Source organism: Apus apus, chromosome 28, assembly GCF_020740795.1.
Source record: "Apus apus isolate bApuApu2 chromosome 28, bApuApu2.pri.cur, whole genome shotgun sequence".
Lineage (NCBI taxonomy): Eukaryota > Metazoa > Chordata > Aves > Apodiformes > Apodidae > Apus > Apus apus.
In genome coordinates, this window is record NC_067309.1 from 720,448 (window position 1) to 740,617 (window position 20,170).

General features: G+C 57.4%; 1 protein-coding gene across 1 annotated transcript; it reads left to right on the top strand.

The window, feature by feature from the left end:
• Positions 1–13,317: 13,317 nt before the first annotated feature.
• Positions 13,318–19,729, top strand: GALNT6 (polypeptide N-acetylgalactosaminyltransferase 6). Its single transcript, XM_051641411.1, has 10 exons — positions 13,318–13,805; positions 14,660–14,832; positions 15,577–15,726; positions 15,817–16,051; positions 17,334–17,451; positions 17,542–17,742; positions 18,184–18,315; positions 19,050–19,151; positions 19,267–19,419; positions 19,569–19,729. Exons 1-10 carry the CDS (start codon positions 13,318–13,320, stop codon positions 19,680–19,682), a joined length of 1,866 nt encoding a protein of 621 aa, XP_051497371.1. The 3' UTR covers positions 19,683–19,729.
• Positions 19,730–20,170: the final 441 nt, after the last annotated feature.

Here is a 20,170-nt window from a genome sequence, read left to right on the forward strand (position 1 = left end):
TCATCTATTTCCAACCCCCCTGCATGGGCAGGGACACCTCCCACCAGCCCAGGTTGCTCCAAGCCCCATCCAACCTGCCCTTCAACACCCCCAGGGATGGGGCAGCCACAGCTTCCCTGGGCAACCTGGGCCAGGGTCTCTCCACCCTCACAGCAAAGAGTTTCCTCCCAATGTCTAACCTAAATCTCCTCTCTTCAAGTTTTAAACCCTTCCTCCTTGTCCTCTCACTACACACCCATGTAAAAAGCCCCACCCCAGCTTTCTTGTAGGCCCCCTTCAGACATTGGAAAGTTGCTCTGAGGTCACCACGGACCCTCCTCTTCTCCAGGCTGAACCACCCCAACTCCCATCTTCACAGGGAAGGTGCTCCTGCCCTCCCATCATCTATGTCACCCTCCCCTGGACTCGCACAGGGAGCTCTATGTCCTTCCCATCCTGTGGGCTCTTGATCCCCTCCTGGCCTCCTCCCACCCAACCTGCCCCTGCAGCCGCGTTCTCCCCACACCACCACCATCCAGCTCAGGCCAAACCTGGCTCTTGGCTCCTCCAAAGGTCCCCTTGCTCCAGCAGGAAAGGGTCAGAAATGGGATGTGTGTGTGTGTGTGTGTGTGTGTGTGTGTGCACATGTGGTTTCCCCTCCAAGGGACATTTTACAAGAGTCCTGGCAAACACTTGAAACGCTGCTGTGCCCCAAGCACTTGAGAGACTTGGACAGGCCTGACTGCTCCAACTGTGTGTCCTCCACAACCCCAAATGCATTTAACATTTTCAAGAGAAACTGAGCTCAAAACCCCTCTGCAAGCTCTGCCAGGGGGGCAGTGAGGCTGCCCCTCAACCGCCATCGCCCCTCAGCCCTTCCCACCAGCCCTAGTTGCCCATTTTTTCCCCCAGAAAGGCCTGTGGCAAAAATCTTCAATTAAACATAAAATCCTCTCCCGAAAGCAGCAGCCCAAGCTCTTGCTGTCAGCCCCAGCTCTGCTACCAACACCACTAGAACATGGTGGAATTGCTTGGGATTGGAGATCCTTTGCTCCAGCTTCCAGCTCCAGCCTCCTCAAGCTCGTGTTTGAATGAAACAGGATCAAGAAACATTTCTCTTCCACTACTGGCAGATGAAACTAAAGGGTCAGCTCTCACATACAGAGCCAGCATCCCTGTCTCTGCTGGTGGCACAGACAGGTTCTTGCTGCCCCTGGGAGGGAGATGATCCTTTAGTTCCGATAACCATTCCCAGAACGATCAAGAGACCAGGGACAACTGCAGCAGCTGGAGTTTCTCCTTCAGGAAATACTGTTCTTGCTACAGGAAATTTGAATGTTTCATCACTCTCCCCGCAGGGAGATTAAATCTCCCCCTTCTGCCCTGTGGGATCCCCCTTTCTTTTGGCTCCTCTGAAAATGCGGCCCCAGACAATTCTGACAGGGGAGCAGGGGGTGTTTTTGCACAGGGGGTGCCCAGAGCACGTGTGCACGTACATGTGGATGGGCACGTGTGCATTGCCAGGACAACCACGCTCCCCCCAGCTCCTGGGCAGCCCTTTCTCCCATGCCCTATCCCAGGATCCTTTCTTAGGAAACTCAGCAATTGAACATTTTCCACCCAAATCCGCTTTTCTGCTGCATTTTTGCAGGCTTGGGTCTCACCAGGAGCACTATTGCCAGCTCCAGCTTTTTCAAGCCTTGGTTTGAAACGAGCTGAGGGAGGAGACCGTGCTCCTGGGTTTGCCCGACACACACACCCAGCAGCCAGAATTAAAGCAGGTTCAATCCAGCACATTGAGGCTTGAATTTCCCATTTCTCCTTACGGGAAGGTGCCCTCACCCAGCTCTTGCCTTTTCCGAAATGACACCCACTGCTGAGCCAAACCTGGGCAAAAACAGTAACATCCCACCCACTCCCAGCGGTTGAGACAAGCACCCTGTAGTTAAGGTTATTTAGGAAGCAGAGGCACATTCAGGCCAATGCAAAGTGCTGGATTAAAAAAAGAAGCTCCTGTGTCCTCGTGGGCCACCTGCCCGGGCAGGGGGTGACTAACGGCACCGCGCGACACAGCATCTAAAAATACAACGAGACACGCTGAGAAAGGCCAAGCAGGGAAGTTAAGTTTGTTGAACTTCAGCTGCTCGATCATCCTGAGGCACCAGGAATGGAGCATCAGGGCAGAATTTCAGCACAGGTGCCCCCAAAAAACGCCTGGGGTGATTCTTCACATTGCTTCGGGCAATGCAGAGCCTCGTGCATGCAGCACGGCCACTTGTGGCCACTGCTGTGCCACAGCTGCTTGGACTCTGCAGAAAAGCCATCCATGCTTGTGATTTTTAAATTAAATTTACCAGATATGCTCTCAAAGCAAGAAGCAGAGGGCTGGTTTTCTTCCTTCCAGCAAATTCTGGATGGCTGCTACAATTTTATACCAAATAAAGTTATGGGTTTTCTTGCTCCAGGTCACTTTCTCATCTGGCACTTCCAGTAACTCAACACGCCGGGAAATGACATTTTCTTCCAGGCCCTCTAGAAGAGCACAAAACAGTCTAAAATTATCCACTGCCTAATTAATTCAAGAAGCCACAGGGGGAAACGTGGAGATGGAGATGCCAATGGGAAAGTTGCACGGTGACATGAGAAAACACACCTTGACCTTCAGCAAAATAAAGGTCCTGACTCTGCCCAGGGCAGAAAGAAGGTCCAACATCTGCACAGATGGAGGAACCAAGCTCAAAGCTGTGGCTCTAAGGGAAGAGGCTGCAGGATTTGTCTTTGAAATCAGTCCATGGAGGAATGGAGCCCCCCACACAGCCCAGGTTAGCCAGGGACCATGGAGCATCACCACCCATCCCTGCCCTGCCTGAAAGGACAAGAACCTCAGGACATGCAGATGTTTACCAGAGAGTTGTGGTAAACAGAGTCAAATCTAGTTGGTGGCCAGTCACCAGGGGTGTCCCTCAGGGCTCAGTGTTGGGGTCAGTTCTGTTCAATACCTTTATCAATGATCTGGATGAGGGGACAGAGTGCACCCTCACTCAGTTTGCAGATGACACCAAATTGGGTGAGAGTGTTGATCTGCTTGAGGGTAGGAAGGATCTAGAGAGGGTCCTGGACAGGCTGGATCCATGGGCCAAGGCCAGTTGTGTCAGAGTCAATAAGATCAAGCACCAGGTCCTGCATTTTGGTCACAACAACCCCAGGCAACACTACAGGCTTGGAGAAGAGTGGCTGGAGAGCTGCCCAGCAGAAAAGGAACCTGTAGTGCTTGTTGCCAATTGAACATGAGCCAGCAGTGCTGGTGCTCAGGTGGCCAAGAAGGCCACCAGCATCCTGGCCTGCATCAGGAGTAGCGTGGCCAGCAGGAGTAGGGAGGTGATTGTGCCCCTGTGCTGGGCACTGGTGAGCCTGCACTGGGATCAGTTCTGGGCCCCTCTGTATAAGAAGGACATTGAGGTGCTGGAGCGTGTCCAGAGGAGCTACCAAGCTGGTGAGGTGATCTTAGAGGTCCTTTCCAACCATGTCGATTTTGTTTGGCAGCAGCAAATTCATAAATGTGGCTTAATTTCTGGGAAGAGACTTGACTGGTGACCATCACCTGCGCTGCCAAGGAGAGAGGCTGGAGCTACAACCCCCGTGAGTCCCGATCCATGGGAGCAGAGGAGCACCCAGCTATTGATTTTGGTGCAAACTGCCTCAAACAGGGAATGCCAAACCCTGTGTTTGCACTTGCAAACTTGCTAAACACAAAGGCCTGAGATGAGGATTTTAAAAAAATAAAAGGCCCATTTGGGTATTCAGAGCTAATGGGCGCTTCGTGCCTCAGTTTCCCCACCTCTGCAGGTGAATTCCTTTGCAAAACACCAGACACCCACTGATGGGGAGGGCTACAGGACACTCAAACCGCAGGGTCAGTTTGAATATCATCTTAATTCAGGTTGCAGGGGTGGCAACTTGCTCCTCTTACTCAGGGCAAGATCAAAACCTTGCTTGAGGCCAAACCACAGCCTGGTGAGATTCACCCAGGCTTTGCTGAAGAACCAGCCCCAGAACCAGAAGCTGCATCCTCTGCATCCCCCCAGTCACTTAACAGGAGTGAGAAGAGCTCTCAGTCCTGCCCTTCCCAAGACTCACCTGGAAGGTGCAATCCAGTCCCACTCAAAAGGCCAATTCAGCTTTAGTGACCATGAAAACTTTGTGACTCCTTCACCCAACCTTCCATGTTCGTGGAAAAAGCCAATGAGACTTTTCAAACACCTCCATCTGTTTATGGAAAATTCATTTCCATTCAGTTCAAGGGGAATTTTGAGCAATTTCCATCTCCCATTGAGTTACAGCTCAACTGCTCAGCCCCACACAAGTCCAGACCCCAGGACAGAAGCTGCTTTGATACCCACCAAGCTCAACAAGCCAAAACCCCCAGAGCTCTTAACCAGCCCATTGAGGGACAAAAATGGGAGGCCACTGGGTCACATGGCAGGGACTGCCACCAGAGCTGGTCCTGCTCAAAGCCAATGGCAGGATCTCATGAAGGTCCAGAGCCCATCACATGGGTTGAGGTGCAGGTATGCAGATTCCAGTGGTGAGGACAAGTCCTACTTCATATGGGCCAAGACGTGCTTTAAATAGTCCTCTTGGCCTGCTGCATCTGATGGGAAGATCTCCTGGCAAATGTCACAAGCCTGAGCATCCTGGGAGGTGAGGAGGGTGCCTTGCCCAAGTGAACCATCCTCCAGCATCCAGCCCGGTGTCCAGGACGTCTGCCAGGAGCCAAAAGGAAAAGGGGTCAGTGGGAGCAGCAGCCACAGCCTCCTTGCACACCCCGAGCTGCATCCAGCTGCCACCCCGGGCTCTGCCACGCCGGAGCGCAGCCTCTACAGGCACACACTGCACTTTGTGCCTCCAGAAATGGTGGGCTAAGGGCTGCTCCCCCGGGCTGGAGGCTGGGAGAGCTCAAGTCCCCCTCACTTCATCCTTGCCAAAATCCTCCAGAGGATCCTGTCTCCAGATGGCACCTGAGCAGCCCCCATCCCACATCCCTCAGGAGCTACAATCACTATCCAAGCCAGGGCAGGAGAAAGGAGCTGTTGTAAGGAGCACACTGGAGAGAATCTGTCATTTCCTTTTTGTGCCATTATCATTTCAGTGCTGATAGGGCACACTAGGCCTTTATCAGGCACAGTCTCCTTCCACTGCTTTGCTTTCTTTCTCTTCTTCTTAAAAAGAAGCTAGCTTCTAAATGTAGCACGGGCTGACAATCATTAGCCCTCTGCATGAATATGTAGCCACGGCAGCCCTGAAATAATCTTTAAGGATCTCATTTGGGGCAAGGAATGAAAGGAAATGGGCTTGGCACTATAGGGACCCTCAGCAGTAAGTGCAGGGTTGGTGTGAAGGCTTCCCAGGAGGAGTGAGGGGCCAGAGCTGAGATTGTCTTTAGAAATCATCCTGGGGGCATATAAATCCGAGGGAAGACAGGAAATATTTAAGAGTTGGATTATCTCTATTTAAGATGTAAGGATCATGGGAGGGATTTCTCCCAAAGTGCATCAGGTGCTGCTTGGCAGCTAGATCCCAGGGGCTTTTATGTACCTGGTTCCCCTGGGAACCAAAGATTTGGGAGCCTAGAGACTTTTCTGGGACATACCCCTAAACCTCCACCCTGCCACAGCTTCCCACAAGTTACAGTGAGGCTGATGGACAGGATGCTGAAGCCTGACAGATGTCATTAGACTGGGAAGAGCACACAACTCACAGACAAAAACCTCCATCAGCCTTATCATTTACCTTCATGGGTCCTCGGATCTCTACTGGGCCTTTGGCCTCAGCAGGCAAAGCACTTTCACTGGGAGCATCTTCTCTCTGAAGGGTTTCTGGGGCTTCACAGAGCTCCACAAGAGCCGGGAAGGAGTCTCCACCAGCGGGGGTTGGCTCTGCAGGCTCCTGCAGGCTGCAGCAAGCTCTCACTTCTTCCTGCAGGGTTTGGAGGGCTGGAAACATCCGACAGGTTTTCAGCCATGGGTCTACATCTACCCCCTGGCTCCTCTCTGCCTTGCTGCTGCCCAAAGCCAGGGCCACTCCTCCAGCTCCGCCGCCGCAGACGCTGCTGGTGGTGCCACTCGGCTGGTCCTTGCGGTGGGAGCTGGGCAGCAGCTGAGCCAGGGGATGAGCAGAACCTGCTGGGGCTGCAGCCTCTGAGCTGTTCTGGGCACTGTCCCGTGGCCCTCGCCCTTCCTCCGTGACCATATCCTCTGTGCACTGGATGGGCAGCGACACGGGGATATCTTGGAAAGAAAGCAAGCCAGAGTGGTCAGTCCTGGCCCAGGGACGGTGTTTGTGCCTTCCCAGTGCCTCCTTCTCCTGCACTTGTGAAACAACTGGGCACTGCCTCCTGGCTGGCAAAGCTCACCTGGCCCTGATACCCCATTAAATACCAGGCTGGACCAGCAAAGAAAGAGTATCCAAAGACAGCCAGAGAGGGATGTGAGTCAGGGAAGGATTAGCTACCTGAGGAGACATTGAGACACAGCTGAGTCCCCAGGAGCTGGGCTGACACCAGTGATGGCTCTGGTTTGGGTCCCATTTGGAGACTTGGATTTGGACCAGCCCCAGGAAGGACAGACAGACAGAAGAGCTGCAGGGAAAGGATGCAAACACAGGGCTGGGGAGCACCAGAGCCTGCCAGCAGCTGGGCTCACAGGACAGGGCAGCTGCTGTCCCCAGACAGTCCCTTCTGAGCACAGAAACAGCCTTTAGGGTGGGGAACAGGATGCCAGACCCTGTGGGAGTGATGGCACTGCGGGGGGACACAGAGAAGCACATGGACCACAGCCAGGGGACCAGGAGGGATATTTCCTGGAAAAGCAAGCAGGCTGCTGGGGAGAACGAGAACAGTTCCTCAGGTAAATCCAGTCTGTGGAAGCTTCACTACCACCCCTGCTCCCCAAAACCACTCTAGGCAATGGGGACCATCTGCCCCACACTCCTTCCCCCTCTTCCCAGGGGCAAGATGTGTCTGCAAGCAGCAGCACAACTGCGGGGCTTCTAGCATGACCCCAAGCAGACGCTGCATTTGATGGAGAAGGTGAAGCCAAAAAGCCATGACAGCTGGTACAGATGGCAGAGCACATTTCTGCCCTCACGTGACCCCACTTGCTGCAGAAAACTCCTTGCCAGCAGCAGGACCAAGGTTCCACTGACACTGGTCAGCCCGGACCTGCAGTTTCAGTGCACCCGCCCCAGCCCCGCTGCTTACCGAGGACGGGGCCCTGCCTGGCCATCAGCTTCTGGAGGAGCTCACCCTGCTTGGTGCACAGGTCCTGCAGCCTGGCCACCTCCTCACACAGCTGGAGGAACAGCTCTTCCATCTCCATTGCACCTGGGCAGGAGAAAAGCAAGAGGAAACCCCTGGCTGGGTGGTACCCAAGGGCAGCGAGGAGCCGCCAGGGTTACCCCAAGCTGTGGGACAGGGAGGCCCAGGCCAGGTGATGCTGCAGGATCCCTGGAGATCCCACGTGCTCGTGTGCCCAGGACTGCAAAGAAAGCAGCACTCCCAGTTCTCTTGCAATTTACACAGAAACTACGAAAGGGAAGTGATTCTGTCCAAGGCAGGGGAAAACTGAAGGGCCCAGCCGGGCTTTTCCACCCCTCAGCTGCTGCGAGCTCGGCTCCAAACAACCAAAATGTCCCAGTTGCTGAAAATTCTACCTGGGAAAAGTTGCATTTCCCATTCCCTTAGTACCAAGGAATCTAATCTTTTGTGCAGTGGTGTGGGAGCAAACAAACTGCCAGCAACAAATTCAAATGGGGAAGGACATCCAAGCGTGGGGGTACAATTCCCCTTTCTTGAGATGCTCAGCCCTGAGCTGCTCTCACAAACACTGCAGATCGAAATCGAGCTCATCCCACACAGTAGGTGGTAACCAAATATTGTTACTGCAAGGACAAACCTCTCTGCATTGTGTCCGACACATTTCTCCTTGCTTTAACAGCTCTGTTGTGGATCAGACTTCCCAGTTTTACCATATTGCACCAATTACTACCAGACTGAAAGATAATAAAAAAAGCCAAAGCTCTTCAAGCTATCTGCAACGTATGTTTTAATTTGAAAGATGTGAAATATGCAAATGGGCTTTGCTTCCTGTCATATTTTCCAGGTTTGCTGCTGCTCAGCACTGTACATTTCAGTTCGGACTCTGTAATTAGGGGCTTGGCTGATGTGTTTAATGGAGCCTCCTCGGACCCTCAGGGCAGAACAGATCCCCCAGTAGGGATGAAGGGCAGAAATCCTGACCAGCCCGAGGGAAACACACCCAGTGCAAGGACAACTGCAGACCCAGGGGTAAGGTTTGCTCCCAGTGCAGGTATTTCTGTACTTCTCACACCACAAACCAGCTGTGACTGTAACTGCATCCTATTTGTGGCTGTTTGGGCTCCACTGACACTCCAAAGCAGCTAGATCCATAGCTGACATCTAATTCAAGATTAAGTGGATATATTTTGTCTGAGAGTTAGATATAACCATGCCAAGTAATTATGAAGAAGTGGATGGTTCGAAGCTGCCATCCCCAACAAGCCTGTACTGACTTTGAGTGATCCCTGCTGGTTTTTTCAGGAGGCAACTGCTTCTTCATTTTCCCCACATTACCTCCATGACACTAGGAGGACCGTGCACCAGGAGATTTTCATCTCCTGTGTAACCTGAACAGCATCTCCCCAATGGCAATTAGCAGAAGCAACCTGAGAACACAAAAATCCTGGGAAATCAGACGCTCGGGACCCCCCGGGCGACTCGGAGGGGCAGGACCTGCCTCCAGCCGCCTCCGCCCCCGGTGCCGGGGAAGGGGGCTGGTTCAAGGCGATGAAAAGCTCGCTCCCACCCTGTCCCCCGCGATCCAGCCCGGCGGGGACCCCGGGAAGCCAAAAAAGCTCCGTTTCCCACAGGAACGCACTTACTCTGGCGGGGGAGCCTCCTTCCCCCGGCCGGGCGGCTGCGGCGCCGCATCGGGCTCGGCGAGTCGCAGCTGCACAAAACTTGAGCAGCAGCAGCAAAGTTTGGGCAGGGAATTTCCCCTTCAGCTTTCGTGCTAAGAGCGAAACCTCTGCAGGGCGACAGGGCAGGAAACACAGCGGCCGTGAGTTACAGCAGCCGCTGCACAAACCCAGGCTGTAAATTGAGCTCTGAAAAGCGCAGGAGATGGTTACAAAGGTCTCACGGCAGGTGAGTGTTGGCTCCTCTCTGTGCCGAGCCGGGGGAGGCAGCTGCCTTCTCTGTGACTCAGTTTCCCCCCGCCTTTCTCTAGCGACCGGTTAGTGCTTTAACATGGAGGCTCCTGGGTATTTATGCACCTGCTGTGCTCTGCACCCCTGCCCGACTTATCCCCTGTCAGGCAGCTAATAGTCAAGCTAATATCCCATTAATCCAGATTAATACTCACTCTGTCCCAGCTCAAATCTCCCAAATCCTACGTAGGATGCAGGAGCCAAAGCAAAACCCTTTGCTGGACTATTCAGCCCTGCCCACGTCTCATCCCTCTGCTATCCTGGAGAAGCCAGGGCTGGAGGGCTGCTCATGGCCTTCCTTGCAAGTGCAGGAATCCCCTGCTGAAGGGCTTGGACCTGTCTCATCATCCCTCAGGGGGTTTGGAGCAGCTCTGTTACCCCACCACCATCTCACCTGGCTCTTCCTGGGAGTGTCTGTGTCGAGCAGCTGCTGATCCTCAGACCGAAGCTCCGTGAAGATCCCACCATCTCATGCTAAACAGGTGCTAGAGGAGGGGGGCAATGGGGCACGGGCAGCGGGGTCTGTCCCTGTGGGGATTGCAGCCCCAGGGGTGGGCTCAGGGTGCTGGTGCAGGGCAGCAAGCTGGTGGGATCAGCTGGTTGAGGGGAAGATCCAGGCTGATAAGGGATGACACAGAGGGATGGGAATAATTAGCAAGTTCCCAAGGTGACAGTCTATTTATAGCAACCAGTGCACTCACAAAAAATATTAGCAGTGATGAAGGCATCCTGGTAAAACTGACAGTGAATTAACTCCCTGCCACAGGGAACTGGTGCCCCCAGAGCCAGCAAGCTCAGGAGGCTGCGCAGCACCCACGGAACGATGAATAATTAAGAATAATAACAGCAAATGTGGCGTGAGCCAAGGCAGAAGCACAGCAGGAAGGGCCTTCACAGCGGGCTCAACTTCTCCCACGGCAGCTGGGCAGTGTGAGCCCTGCAGCTCCTGACAGCACCCCCAGTGCCGGCACTGGACAGGTCCCCAGCACACCTGTCATCAGGCCCCGGTGTCCCCTGCAGGCCTTGTGGCTCCAGCACCCCAGTGCCAGGCCCTGGTACCCCCTGTGGTGCTTCTGGTCTCCGCAGACCCCGCTCCCCGCCGGTTCCGGTCCCTGTAGCCCCCCGAGGCCGCTCCCACTCAGGACACCCCCGTCCCAATCCCATACCCGGCCGCCACCTCCCCTCACCCCCCCCCCCCCGGGTCGGCGCCCGCCCCACTCACCTGTCCCGGGGGGCGGCAGGTGGCAGCGGAGGCCCCGCCCCCCGGCCCCGCCCCCTCGCGCGCCAGCCCCGCCCCCCGCCCCGCCCGGAGGCACCTGCGGGCAGCGCGCGCCGCCGTGGAGCGGGTGAGGGGGGGGAGCGGGACCGGGAGGGGGGGGTTACCGGAGTGGGGGGGCTGGGCTGGGTGCTCTGGTCTCTCTCGTCTCTCCCGTCCCGGGCCCGCTGCGGAACCGCAGCACCGGGCGGGTTCGTGCGCGCTGGGGTGGGGACCGGTGCGGGGCCCCCGGGGAAGTGGTGGCCGGTACCCAGCCCAGCTCCCCCGCCCCGGGGAAGGGGGTCGGGGGGGTCCCGCTGCGGAGCACGGTCCGGAGGTGCCGAATGGAGCCCCCTCGGGTAAGGGGCCGGGGGATCAACGGACCGAGTTCCTTGGGGAAGGGGGAGCCGGAGTTCCCGGTGCCGTTTCCCCCCCACACACACCACGAAAGAATGGGGGGCAGAAGGGTCCCGGGGCGGAGTCCCGCCCTCCTTCCGAGAAAAGGGTCTGGGGTCCTGGGCTGGACCCCCCGGGGCAGCTCATCGGGTCCCCGGTGCTGCGGGGCTCCACGCACCCACAGGGGTGGGCAGGACCCGGGCTGGGTCCAGTTTTCCCCCAACGGGACAGCCCAGCCCCCGCCAGGAGGCGGCACTGCCACCCAGGCCGTCTCGGACTCCCAGGGCTCATCCCAGCCAGCGCGAGGCCAGCAGCTGGGCGGTGGGGAGCCCCATGGGACCCCCCTTTCTCCTGAGCAGCACCCCCCTTCCCCTCACCCCCCCCGGCACCCCCAGGTCCTAGACCCAGGCTGTGCCGCCGAGCCCCGGCACCAGGAGCTGAACGTCGCGGCAGCACCCCTGGGTTTTCAGCACAGCCAGCGAGGAAACCGGCTTTTCCCCAGCGCAGGCGGCGGGGGGTGTGGGGATGGGGCAGGATTGCTCCTCGCTTCCCACCGCTGGCTTCCTGCAGTCCTGGCTGCTCCCGGCGTCGCCGTCGTGGCCGCCAGCTCAGTGCCACGTGGAGCGCGAGGCCACGTCGGCCGCGGCGCCAGCTCGGCCTTGGTTTGCTTGGATTTATCTTGGATTTTGATGTATCTTCCCCTTTCTCAGGGGCAGCCTCTCTCGGTTCCTGCCTCTCCCAAGATTCTTCCCTCCTGCACCAGGGAAGATGATCTGGCTGCCACCAAATTCCCACCAAACCCTCTTTTCCCCTCTTCCCAACTCGATGGGTGCCTCCGGGTAATTTTGGCGTTGTTTTCCTGGGTGGGTGAGCAGGGCAGGGTGAGCGCCATCCCAGGGTGGGATTTTTGGGACGGGCTGGATGAGACGGAGCAGCGTCGACACCGCGTGTTTGCAGGGCTGGTGGGGGAGAGCACAAGCGTGCTGGGAGCTCCCACTGAAAGTCGTTGCAGCGCCTGCCCAGACACCTTGTGGGGAGATTTTTGAGGTTTTGTTTTGCTTTTTGTTTATCTGGGCAGGGGCTGGGGTGGGGGCTCAGTGACGGAGCCCCCTCGGGAGCTGTGGCCCCACTGTTGGGCACTACCCTGTGGCCTCTCCCTGCGTGCCCCAGTGCTGCCCTGGGCTCACTAATGTGCTAACGAGCGTGCTTCATGAAAGTGGTCACGGCAACGTGACTCTTGGGGAGGTGTGGAGAAACTGGAAATGGGATTTTCCTCCCCAGGAGGGGCTGCTTTTTGCTGCTCGCCTCCTTGCGAGGCAGCGGCTTGTGCGCCGCAAGCGTCAGGGCTCAGGGGCACAGGTGGGACGGGAGCATCTTTGCCCAGATACGAGCAGAAGCTGGGGCGGCTGCATCTTTCCCCCTTGACTCTGCTTTCCCCCTCCTCCTCCGTGGGGCCGGTGCCGCCCGGTCCCGCCGCGACTCGCAGCCCTTGGCAGCGGAGCGTGGTCCGGCCGCCGGCTTTGATCCCCGCGGCGCTGAGAGCGGTGACCCCGGGACCGCCTCGTCCCTCCTCCTCCAGCAGCCGAAGCCTCCTCGCCCTTGAAGTTGCTGGCAGGTGCCGGGCTCCGCTCTGGGGCCGCCCCATTGCCAAGGCAATCAAAAGCAAAGGCAAAGCGAAAGAAAGGAGGGGGGACCCCGAGGAGGAGGTGGAGATGCCGGTGAATGGCTCCCGCTGAGCTTGTCCATGCTCCGGCGGCAGCGGCTCACAAAGAGCAGCCGCGGGAGGTTTGCGGGCAGTGGGAAAGCCGGGGCGGTCGCGGGGCTTTGGCGGGTCCCGGGGGGGCTTTGCAGCCGGTGCTGAGCTCTCGGTGCTGAGCTCTCTGCTCACGTTTTCCTTCCCAGGGACGCTGCAGGCAGGAAAAGCAGCCGGGGAAAGGCTCCTCCCGTGCGGCCAGAAACATTTCGGCCGATGTTGCGGGTTGGTCTCAGCTCCGTGGCGCTGGTGGCGGGGCCGGGGCAGGGGCAGCGGGGTCAGTTGCAGCAGAAGCTGCTGGGGATGCCCCGCACGAGGTGGCCGGAGGCAGCACATCCCGCAGCATCTGTCCAACCTCACCTTTTCCTGACATTTTATTTGCTGTGTGGATTTCTGGGGCGGGGGGGAGAGGATTGCAGGAGCCTGGCTTGCAGGGAGTGAACTTTGTATTAATATCTCATTAATATTGTTTGAATATTGAGGGGATGTGCCCGGAGTGCATCCAGTGGGTGAACTGACCTGCGGGTGTTTCTCCTCCGACCCAGGTTAGTGGAGCAGAGCAGATCATAATGAAGCAGCCCAAGACCCCGTGTCCCTGAAACACCCACCACGGCTGGGAGGACCATCTGGAAACGACCTAGAGAAAAAAATGAGGCTCTTGCGGAGACGCTACAGCCCCTTGAAGGTGGCTTTGGCCGGTGCCATCTTTGTCCTCTTCGTCTTCATCCTACAGAAGGATGTGGGGAAAAAGGACCCAAGGGAGGAACAATGGTTGAAGAACATTGTCCAGGGGAAGGACCAAGTCCTCGACCTGATGCTGGGGGCGGTCAACAACATCCGAGACTCGATGCCAAAGCTGCAGATCGGCGCGCCGGTTCGGCAGGAGGAGCCACTGCCCAGCGCTCGCTCCTGCCTGCCAGGCGTCTACACGGCAGCGGAGCTGCGACCGCTGATGGAGAGACCCCCCCAGGACCCCGCCAGCCCTGGAGCTGATGGCAAAGCCTTCAAGAAGGACCAATGGACGCCTGAGGAGACGAAGGAGAAGGAGCGAGGTTACGAGAAGCATTGCTTCAACGCCTTCGCCAGTGACCGCATCTCCCTGCAGCGAGCTCTGGGACCCGACAGCCGCCCCCCAGAGTAAGGAGCCCTCACCCAAAGAGCCCCGGGGTCCAATCGCTGCCGGGTTGGGCAAGTTGAAAAGGAAACAGCAGCAGAGCAGGAGTGGGATGTCACGGAGTGTTGGCAGGGCATCGAATGGAGTGAGGGCTGAAAAATGCATGGGTTCATGGGGTTTTTTTCCTAATTTTTGTCCTCTTGGGGTCGGTTTCAATGGCAATGCTAAAAGCCAGCAGTGGCTCTTGGTGTCTCCACATACCTGCTCATGGCCGGGGGGCTCCAGCATCTCCCCCTCCTTCCCCTCCCTCCCTCTTTCATTCCAGCCGCCTCCAGTAATCGGACTTTTTCTTTTCTCAGCCGAGTGGAACAGCCTCAGACCCTGCTGGGGTGGGGGGAGAAGGAAGCAACACAAGCTCCAGAGGTTTCCCCGCCTGCCCTTGGGCCCTGGGCAGTGGGATTAAAGCTGCCACCCCCACCCCCCCCACCCCGAGACCCTGCCTGCTTGAGGGGGGTGGGCTGAAGGAGACCTGGGGGGGATTCTGGGGTGGAAAAAGGCTTGACTAGGAGTTAGAAACCCAGAGTTGGCACGGAAATAGCCCCCCCCCCCCCCAGCTGTCAGGCAATTCTCTGTGCTTAGGAGGTGTAGCAGTGACAATGGGGGGACACGGGGTCGTGTGGGAGGCAGGAATGTGATTCACTCAGACGGCAGGGATGGGGGGGGTGCATAGAAATTGATTGAAATCAAAGCTGCGATGAGCCGAGAGCCACTGAGGCCGGGAGCTGCCCTCCTGCTGTGGGGTTTGGGGAGGAAGAGGGCTGGTTTTTTTCTGTCCTGCCCCCTGTCTTGCTTAGACCACTGCTTTTCCCTCTCGGAGGTGCATCGATCAGAAATTCAAGCGGTGTCCCCCCCTGCCCACCACCAGCGTCGTCATCGTCTTCCATAACGAAGCCTGGTCGACACTGCTGCGGACGGTGTACAGCGTCCTGCACAGCTCCCCGGCCCTGCTGCTGAAGGAGATCATCCTGGTGGACGACGCCAGCACGGATGGTGGGCCGTGGGGGCTGTGGTGGGACGTGAGGGCCATGGTGGGCCGTGGGGGCCGTGGTGGGGCATGGGGGCTGTGGTGGGCTGTGGGGGCATGCCGAGCATCTTTCCATCCCTTGGAGCAGCCCTCGGGTTCTGAGCCTGTCACAGGAGAAGCGGCTGCTGCTGAGTCTCCAAGCAGCCCAGGATGCACCAGACAGCTCTTTCACGTGTTTTGCATCCACCTGGGAGCACCCTGGGGGTGTTAGTACAGCCCTGGAGAAAACCGGGGTACCTCCTGCATCCTGCAAACTGCTGTGCCCCCCAGGCTGCTGCCCTCATGAGCTTCACCCAGAGCAGCTGGGTTCAGTGTTGGGGTTCTGGAGAGGTCAGATTTTCCCTTCACCCTGCAGAGAAACGTTCCCCTTCTGCCCACGGTGCCTGCACAGGCTCCCAAGGAGCAGAAGCCTCGGGTGGTGCAAGGGCCCCATGGCCCAGCAGCTTGGGGACACAAGCTGGGAGCTCCTGAGGCTCCACACGGGACAAGTGGCCGGTTCCTTTGCAAACCCCCCTTTCTTTAGCCACCAACACTTCTGGGTTTGGGGACAGGAGGCTCTGTGTGTCTCCGGATCCAAGCCTGGGGACAGGGTCTGGGCAGCAGGTCCTGGAGGGGCAGGAATGGGGTGGGGGCTGCACGGTGGGCTGGGGCGATGCAGGGACCAGCTTCTCCCTGCTCCAACAGAGCCGGTTGCTCTTTCCTCCTCCCAGAATACCTGAAGGATGAACTGGATCGCTACCTGGAGCAGCTCCAGATCGTGCGGGTCGTGCGGCAGGAGGAGCGGAAGGGGCTGATCACAGCGCGGCTGCTGGGGGCCAGCGTGGCCAGCGGGGAGGTCCTGACCTTCCTGGATGCCCACTGTGAGTACCTGCCTCGTCCCAGAGGTCCCCAGGGACCTGTGGGGGTTGATGTTGTCTCCACTCAGTGGCCAACCCTTCCCTGTGTCCCAGGTGAGTGTTTCCATGGCTGGCTGGAGCCGCTTTTATCCCGCATCGCCGAGGAGCCCACGGCCGTTGTGAGCCCCGACATCGCCACCATCGATCTCAACACCTTCGAGTTCTCCAGGCCTGTCCAGAACGGCAAGCAGCACAGCCGGGGCAACTTCGACTGGAGCCTGACCTTTGGCTGGGAGACTGTCCCACTCCGGCAGCGGCAGCAGAGGAAGGATGAGACCTTCCCTATCAAGTAAGCCATGGCAGGGGTGAGGTTACCCACTTTGGAGCTGGTGTGATGGTAGCAAAGGATGAAGGAGTGCCGGAAAACCCATTTTTGGACCCAAAGTTCTGCAGAAAGAACTGCTGAGTGTGCTTAGGGAGAGACAGGCAGGGGTGGCAAAGAGCTGAGTGCCCTCTGCCAGGGAACTGCCCCTTCATCCAGTTGTTTTCAGTCCTTTTTCAAACGAGTTGGTGCTTTCTCTGTTGGTTTTGGTGCTTCCGGGCAGGTAATACTCTCCCTTCCCAGCAGAACTTCCCTTTTGGAATGCTTGGCTTGAGCTATCTCGGTTGGTTTGTGCCCAGAAGAGAATGCTTGGGCGTGGTCAGAGCTGTGGGGCTAGCAGAGGAGAAACCTCCCCTTGGCTTTGGGGACATGAACCTTTTGCAAAAACATCTTTGAATCGCCTCCAGCCATCTCTGCTCCTGCAGAGTCTCTTGTTAAGGGTTTAATTGCTTTTATCTTGCTCTTGGATAACCCCTGCTTGGGCATAGGGTGGGCACCTGTGCTGGCACAACAGCAAGAGGATGTCACTTTTGGGTCAAATTTCACCCAACCCCCTATTCTTACCCCCTATTTTGCATGCAGAGAAACCCTGAATGGTTTTTCCCCCTGCACCTCTGTTGGTGCCCCACAATAACCGGCTTCTCCCACCAGGAGATACCGGACACCCTGCCTGGCTTGTCTGCATCCCATCCCCTGCCCAGCAGCGGGACTGTCTTTGTGCAGAGGTCACCTGGGAGATGTCCCCATCCCAATAAAGGTCCCTTTTACCATGAGCTGGCAGCTTGGCTCCCGGCACCATCTCATCTGTGCTCGGCAGGAACGCAGCAGCTCAGTGAACCTTTTTTTTAAAAAAAAAATCCTGAATAAAAGCAAGTTTCTGTCTCGGCCTCTTGTAAAGATCAGATGGAAAAGATTAGGGACACCAGGAGGGTGATCCAGGCACCTGCCACTGAGCTCTGCCTCCCCTTCTTTTCAGCAATAGGTAACTATACCCCCCATTAGCTTGGAGTGCAAAGCCCCTCATTGTCACCCTGCCATCGCCACCTCTGTCCCCTCCTGGCACCTGGGTCCAGCTCCTCTGCCAAAGCCATCACATCTGGGGCACAGCTGGAGGGGCAAGGAGATGGGGGGACACAGCTGCAAAGTGCTCACACCTACCATGAGGGCCACGATGTCCCCAAACCTCAGACTTCTGCTTTTTGTTTTTTATTTTAACGCTATTTTGCTCCCTTTTCCCTCCTCTCTGTAGGTCCCCGACCTTCGCCGGTGGCCTCTTTGCCATCTCTAGGTCCTACTTTGAGCATATCGGCTCCTATGATGATCAGATGGAGATCTGGGGGGGTGAGAATGTGGAAATGTCCTTCAGGGTAAGGATGTGTTGGTGCCATCTTCAAAGGGCATCTTCAGGGGCACAGGGGGGGTTGAAGCCCCATGTCTCAGGCATTGCCTCCCCGTAGGTCTGGCAGTGTGGGGGTCAAGTTGAGATCATCCCTTGCTCTGTTGTGGGTCATGTCTTCCGCTCCAAGAGTCCCCACACCTTCCCCAAGGGCACCCAGGTCATCTCCAGGAATCAGGTCCGCCTGGCTGAAGTCTGGATGGATGACTACAAGGAGATCTTCTACCGAAGGAACCAGCAAGCTGCACAGATGGCCAAAGAGGTACCAGCCACACCAGTGGGCTTCTGGTTCTTCTGGGGCTCTGATCCTGCTGGGAGCCTGAGCAGAGGGAGGAGGTGGGCTCATCCTGGAGCTCAGAAAGTGAATGCAGGTGGAAAGATGTAGTCAAAGCTTTATTTTTCTTTTTTCTATTTGGCCATACTGTTCTCAAGTAGAAACACATTTAATTTTTAAAAATACTTTTACACCTCCAAACGTTGTGCCAAAATGCTCAGTGAACAGCAGAGCCTGAGGGCACATGCCAGGACCAGGGGTGTCTTGCAAGACCCCAGCACCAGTCTTGGTCCTGGTCACACAGTGATGGAGGATGACAAACCCAGGAGAACCCCTCAGCTCTGAGCCCCAGCTGGGGAGGGTGGTTTTTGTTGTTTCCTTGCTGGCATCAGAGGTTAGTTTAATTTTCTCGCGTGGCTTTGTCGATAGAAGACGTATGGTGACATTACAGAGCGGCGCAAGCTAAGGGAGCAGCTCCACTGCAAGAACTTCACCTGGTACCTCCAGACTGTCTACCCGGAGATGTTTGTCCCTGACCTGACCCCAGCTTTTTATGGAGCGGTAAGAACGAGGGTGCCCAGAGAATCCTGGTGGGCTTGGTACTTGGCTAGAAACAGCCACAACAGTGAAGCCCCCAAAAGGTTGGGTCTGGAGGGCGTTGCATTTAAACGAGCCCGAATGGGTGTGTTGGAGGGTTTTGGTGCAGCTGCATCCATCAGCACGTCTGTCATGCTCGCGCTCGGGCTGACAGTGAAAGAGCTGGAATCTGGCAGAGCTGGTTTGTGATGACTTACGGGGTGGGGGACTGCAAGGACATGGCACTGGGTAAACTGGGCAAAAGTGCTGAAAGCTTCCGCAAGCACCGTGCCGGCTTTGGCAGCACAGGCTGGGCTTCAAGAACCGAGCTGGGCACGGGCAGAACGCGGAGCGCCGGCTCCATTCCCGAGGATGGAGCTGCCACAAAAGCCCCTTTCCTCACAGCCGGGCTGGGGGCTGAGTGCCACCCTCCTGGGCCGGGCTGGATGCGGCCAGGGCTGAGCCCTGGCTCCCCGCCAGGTTTTCATTCCTTTTCTTTCCTGAAACCTCGTCCCGCACGGCTCTCGCCTCTGACTCAGAGGGACGGAGGGCGTTCCTCGTGTCCTGGAAAGGACAAGGACCCGGACACAGCACCTGGTACCGGGATCGTGTTTGTACAGTGATAACTAAGCGCCCCGCAAAGCCCAAAGACCAGGCGGCTCCATATCCTGGGACCTCAGAGCCCAGTTCAGCCCCTGCCACTCTTGTCCCCCCTGCAGATAAAAAACGAGGGCACCAAGACCTGCCTGGACGTCGGGGAGAACAACCACGGTGGGAAACCCCTCATCATGTACCCCTGCCACGGGATGGGGGGCAACCAGGTGGGCACTCATCAACCCCCAGCGTTTCCCCTCACGCACACCCCCTGCTCGTCCTCTGGGGGTGACTGTCTCAGGGCACAGCAGCACAACATCCCCTCTCTGGTCTCACCCCCAGTATTTTGAGTACACGAGCCAGCGGGAGCTGCGGCACAACATTGGGAAGGAGCTCTGCCTGCAGGCGGGCTCGGGCTTGGCCGAGCTGGGGGACTGCCAGTACCGAGGGAAGCCGGGCCGGGTGCCGGCCAGCGAGGAGTGGGACCTGGCACAGGTGAGGAGCCGCATCTCCATCCCGGGAATCACCCAAGGGATGGTGGCACCAGCCTCCCATGGTGATGCTTCTCTGCCCTTCCCCTCGCTCGCATCCTCCCTTCATCCCGCCGGGACTGCTGGGCTGATGCCGTCTTTGTTTTCCGGCAGGACGGGCTGATTAAAAACCCGACCTCTGGGATGTGCTTGACAGCACGCGGGAAGCACCCGGCGCTGGTTCTCTGCGACCGCGCTGACCCCCACCAGCTCTGGTCCTTCACCTAGGCGGGCAGCAGAGCAGCCCGAGCCCCCGGCCACCCCAACTGCGCTCAGGAAACCAGAATCCAAAAAAACTTCTCTTTTTGAATTTAAGAAGCAAAGCCTTAAATATGCTGCATGTCATGGTTGCCTTGAACTCAGTCCCGTGCCTTTGGAAAGGGGAAGCCTGGAGAGCCGAGTTCGTCCAGCAGAGCCCAAAACCCGTCGGTCACGGAGGCGCCTGCGGATGCTCTTTGGAACCGGCTGCTGCTCCTTCTCCTCCTCCCCAGCTCCAGCCAGAGACTCGTAAATTCCTATCGGGCATTTAAAACCACAGCTGTGCCGCCCCACACCTGGAAGCTGGGGGCAAACTCCTGCCAGTGATGAGGACAGGTGACTCGTCCCCTGGGAGGGTGGAGCGTGGCTTGTCATGGCCCGGGGTGGGTGGGGGACCCCCGGCTCTTCTAGGGACCCACCCCTGCCCACCATAGCACGGCATCCAGAATCGTGGCCAC

Excerpts from the sequence above, each read along its gene's own strand:
- GALNT6 (XM_051641411.1), top strand. The coding sequence starts at position 13,318 with ATGAGGCTCTTGCGGAGACGCTACAGCCCCTTGAAGGTGGCTTTGGCC. Across the intron at positions 13,806-14,659 it reads CCCGACAGCCGCCCCCCAGA|GTGCATCGATCAGAAATTCA; the intron begins GTAAGGAGCCCT and ends TCCCTCTCGGAG. Across the intron at positions 19,420-19,568 it reads AGGAGTGGGACCTGGCACAG|GACGGGCTGATTAAAAACCC; the intron begins GTGAGGAGCCGC and ends GTTTTCCGGCAG.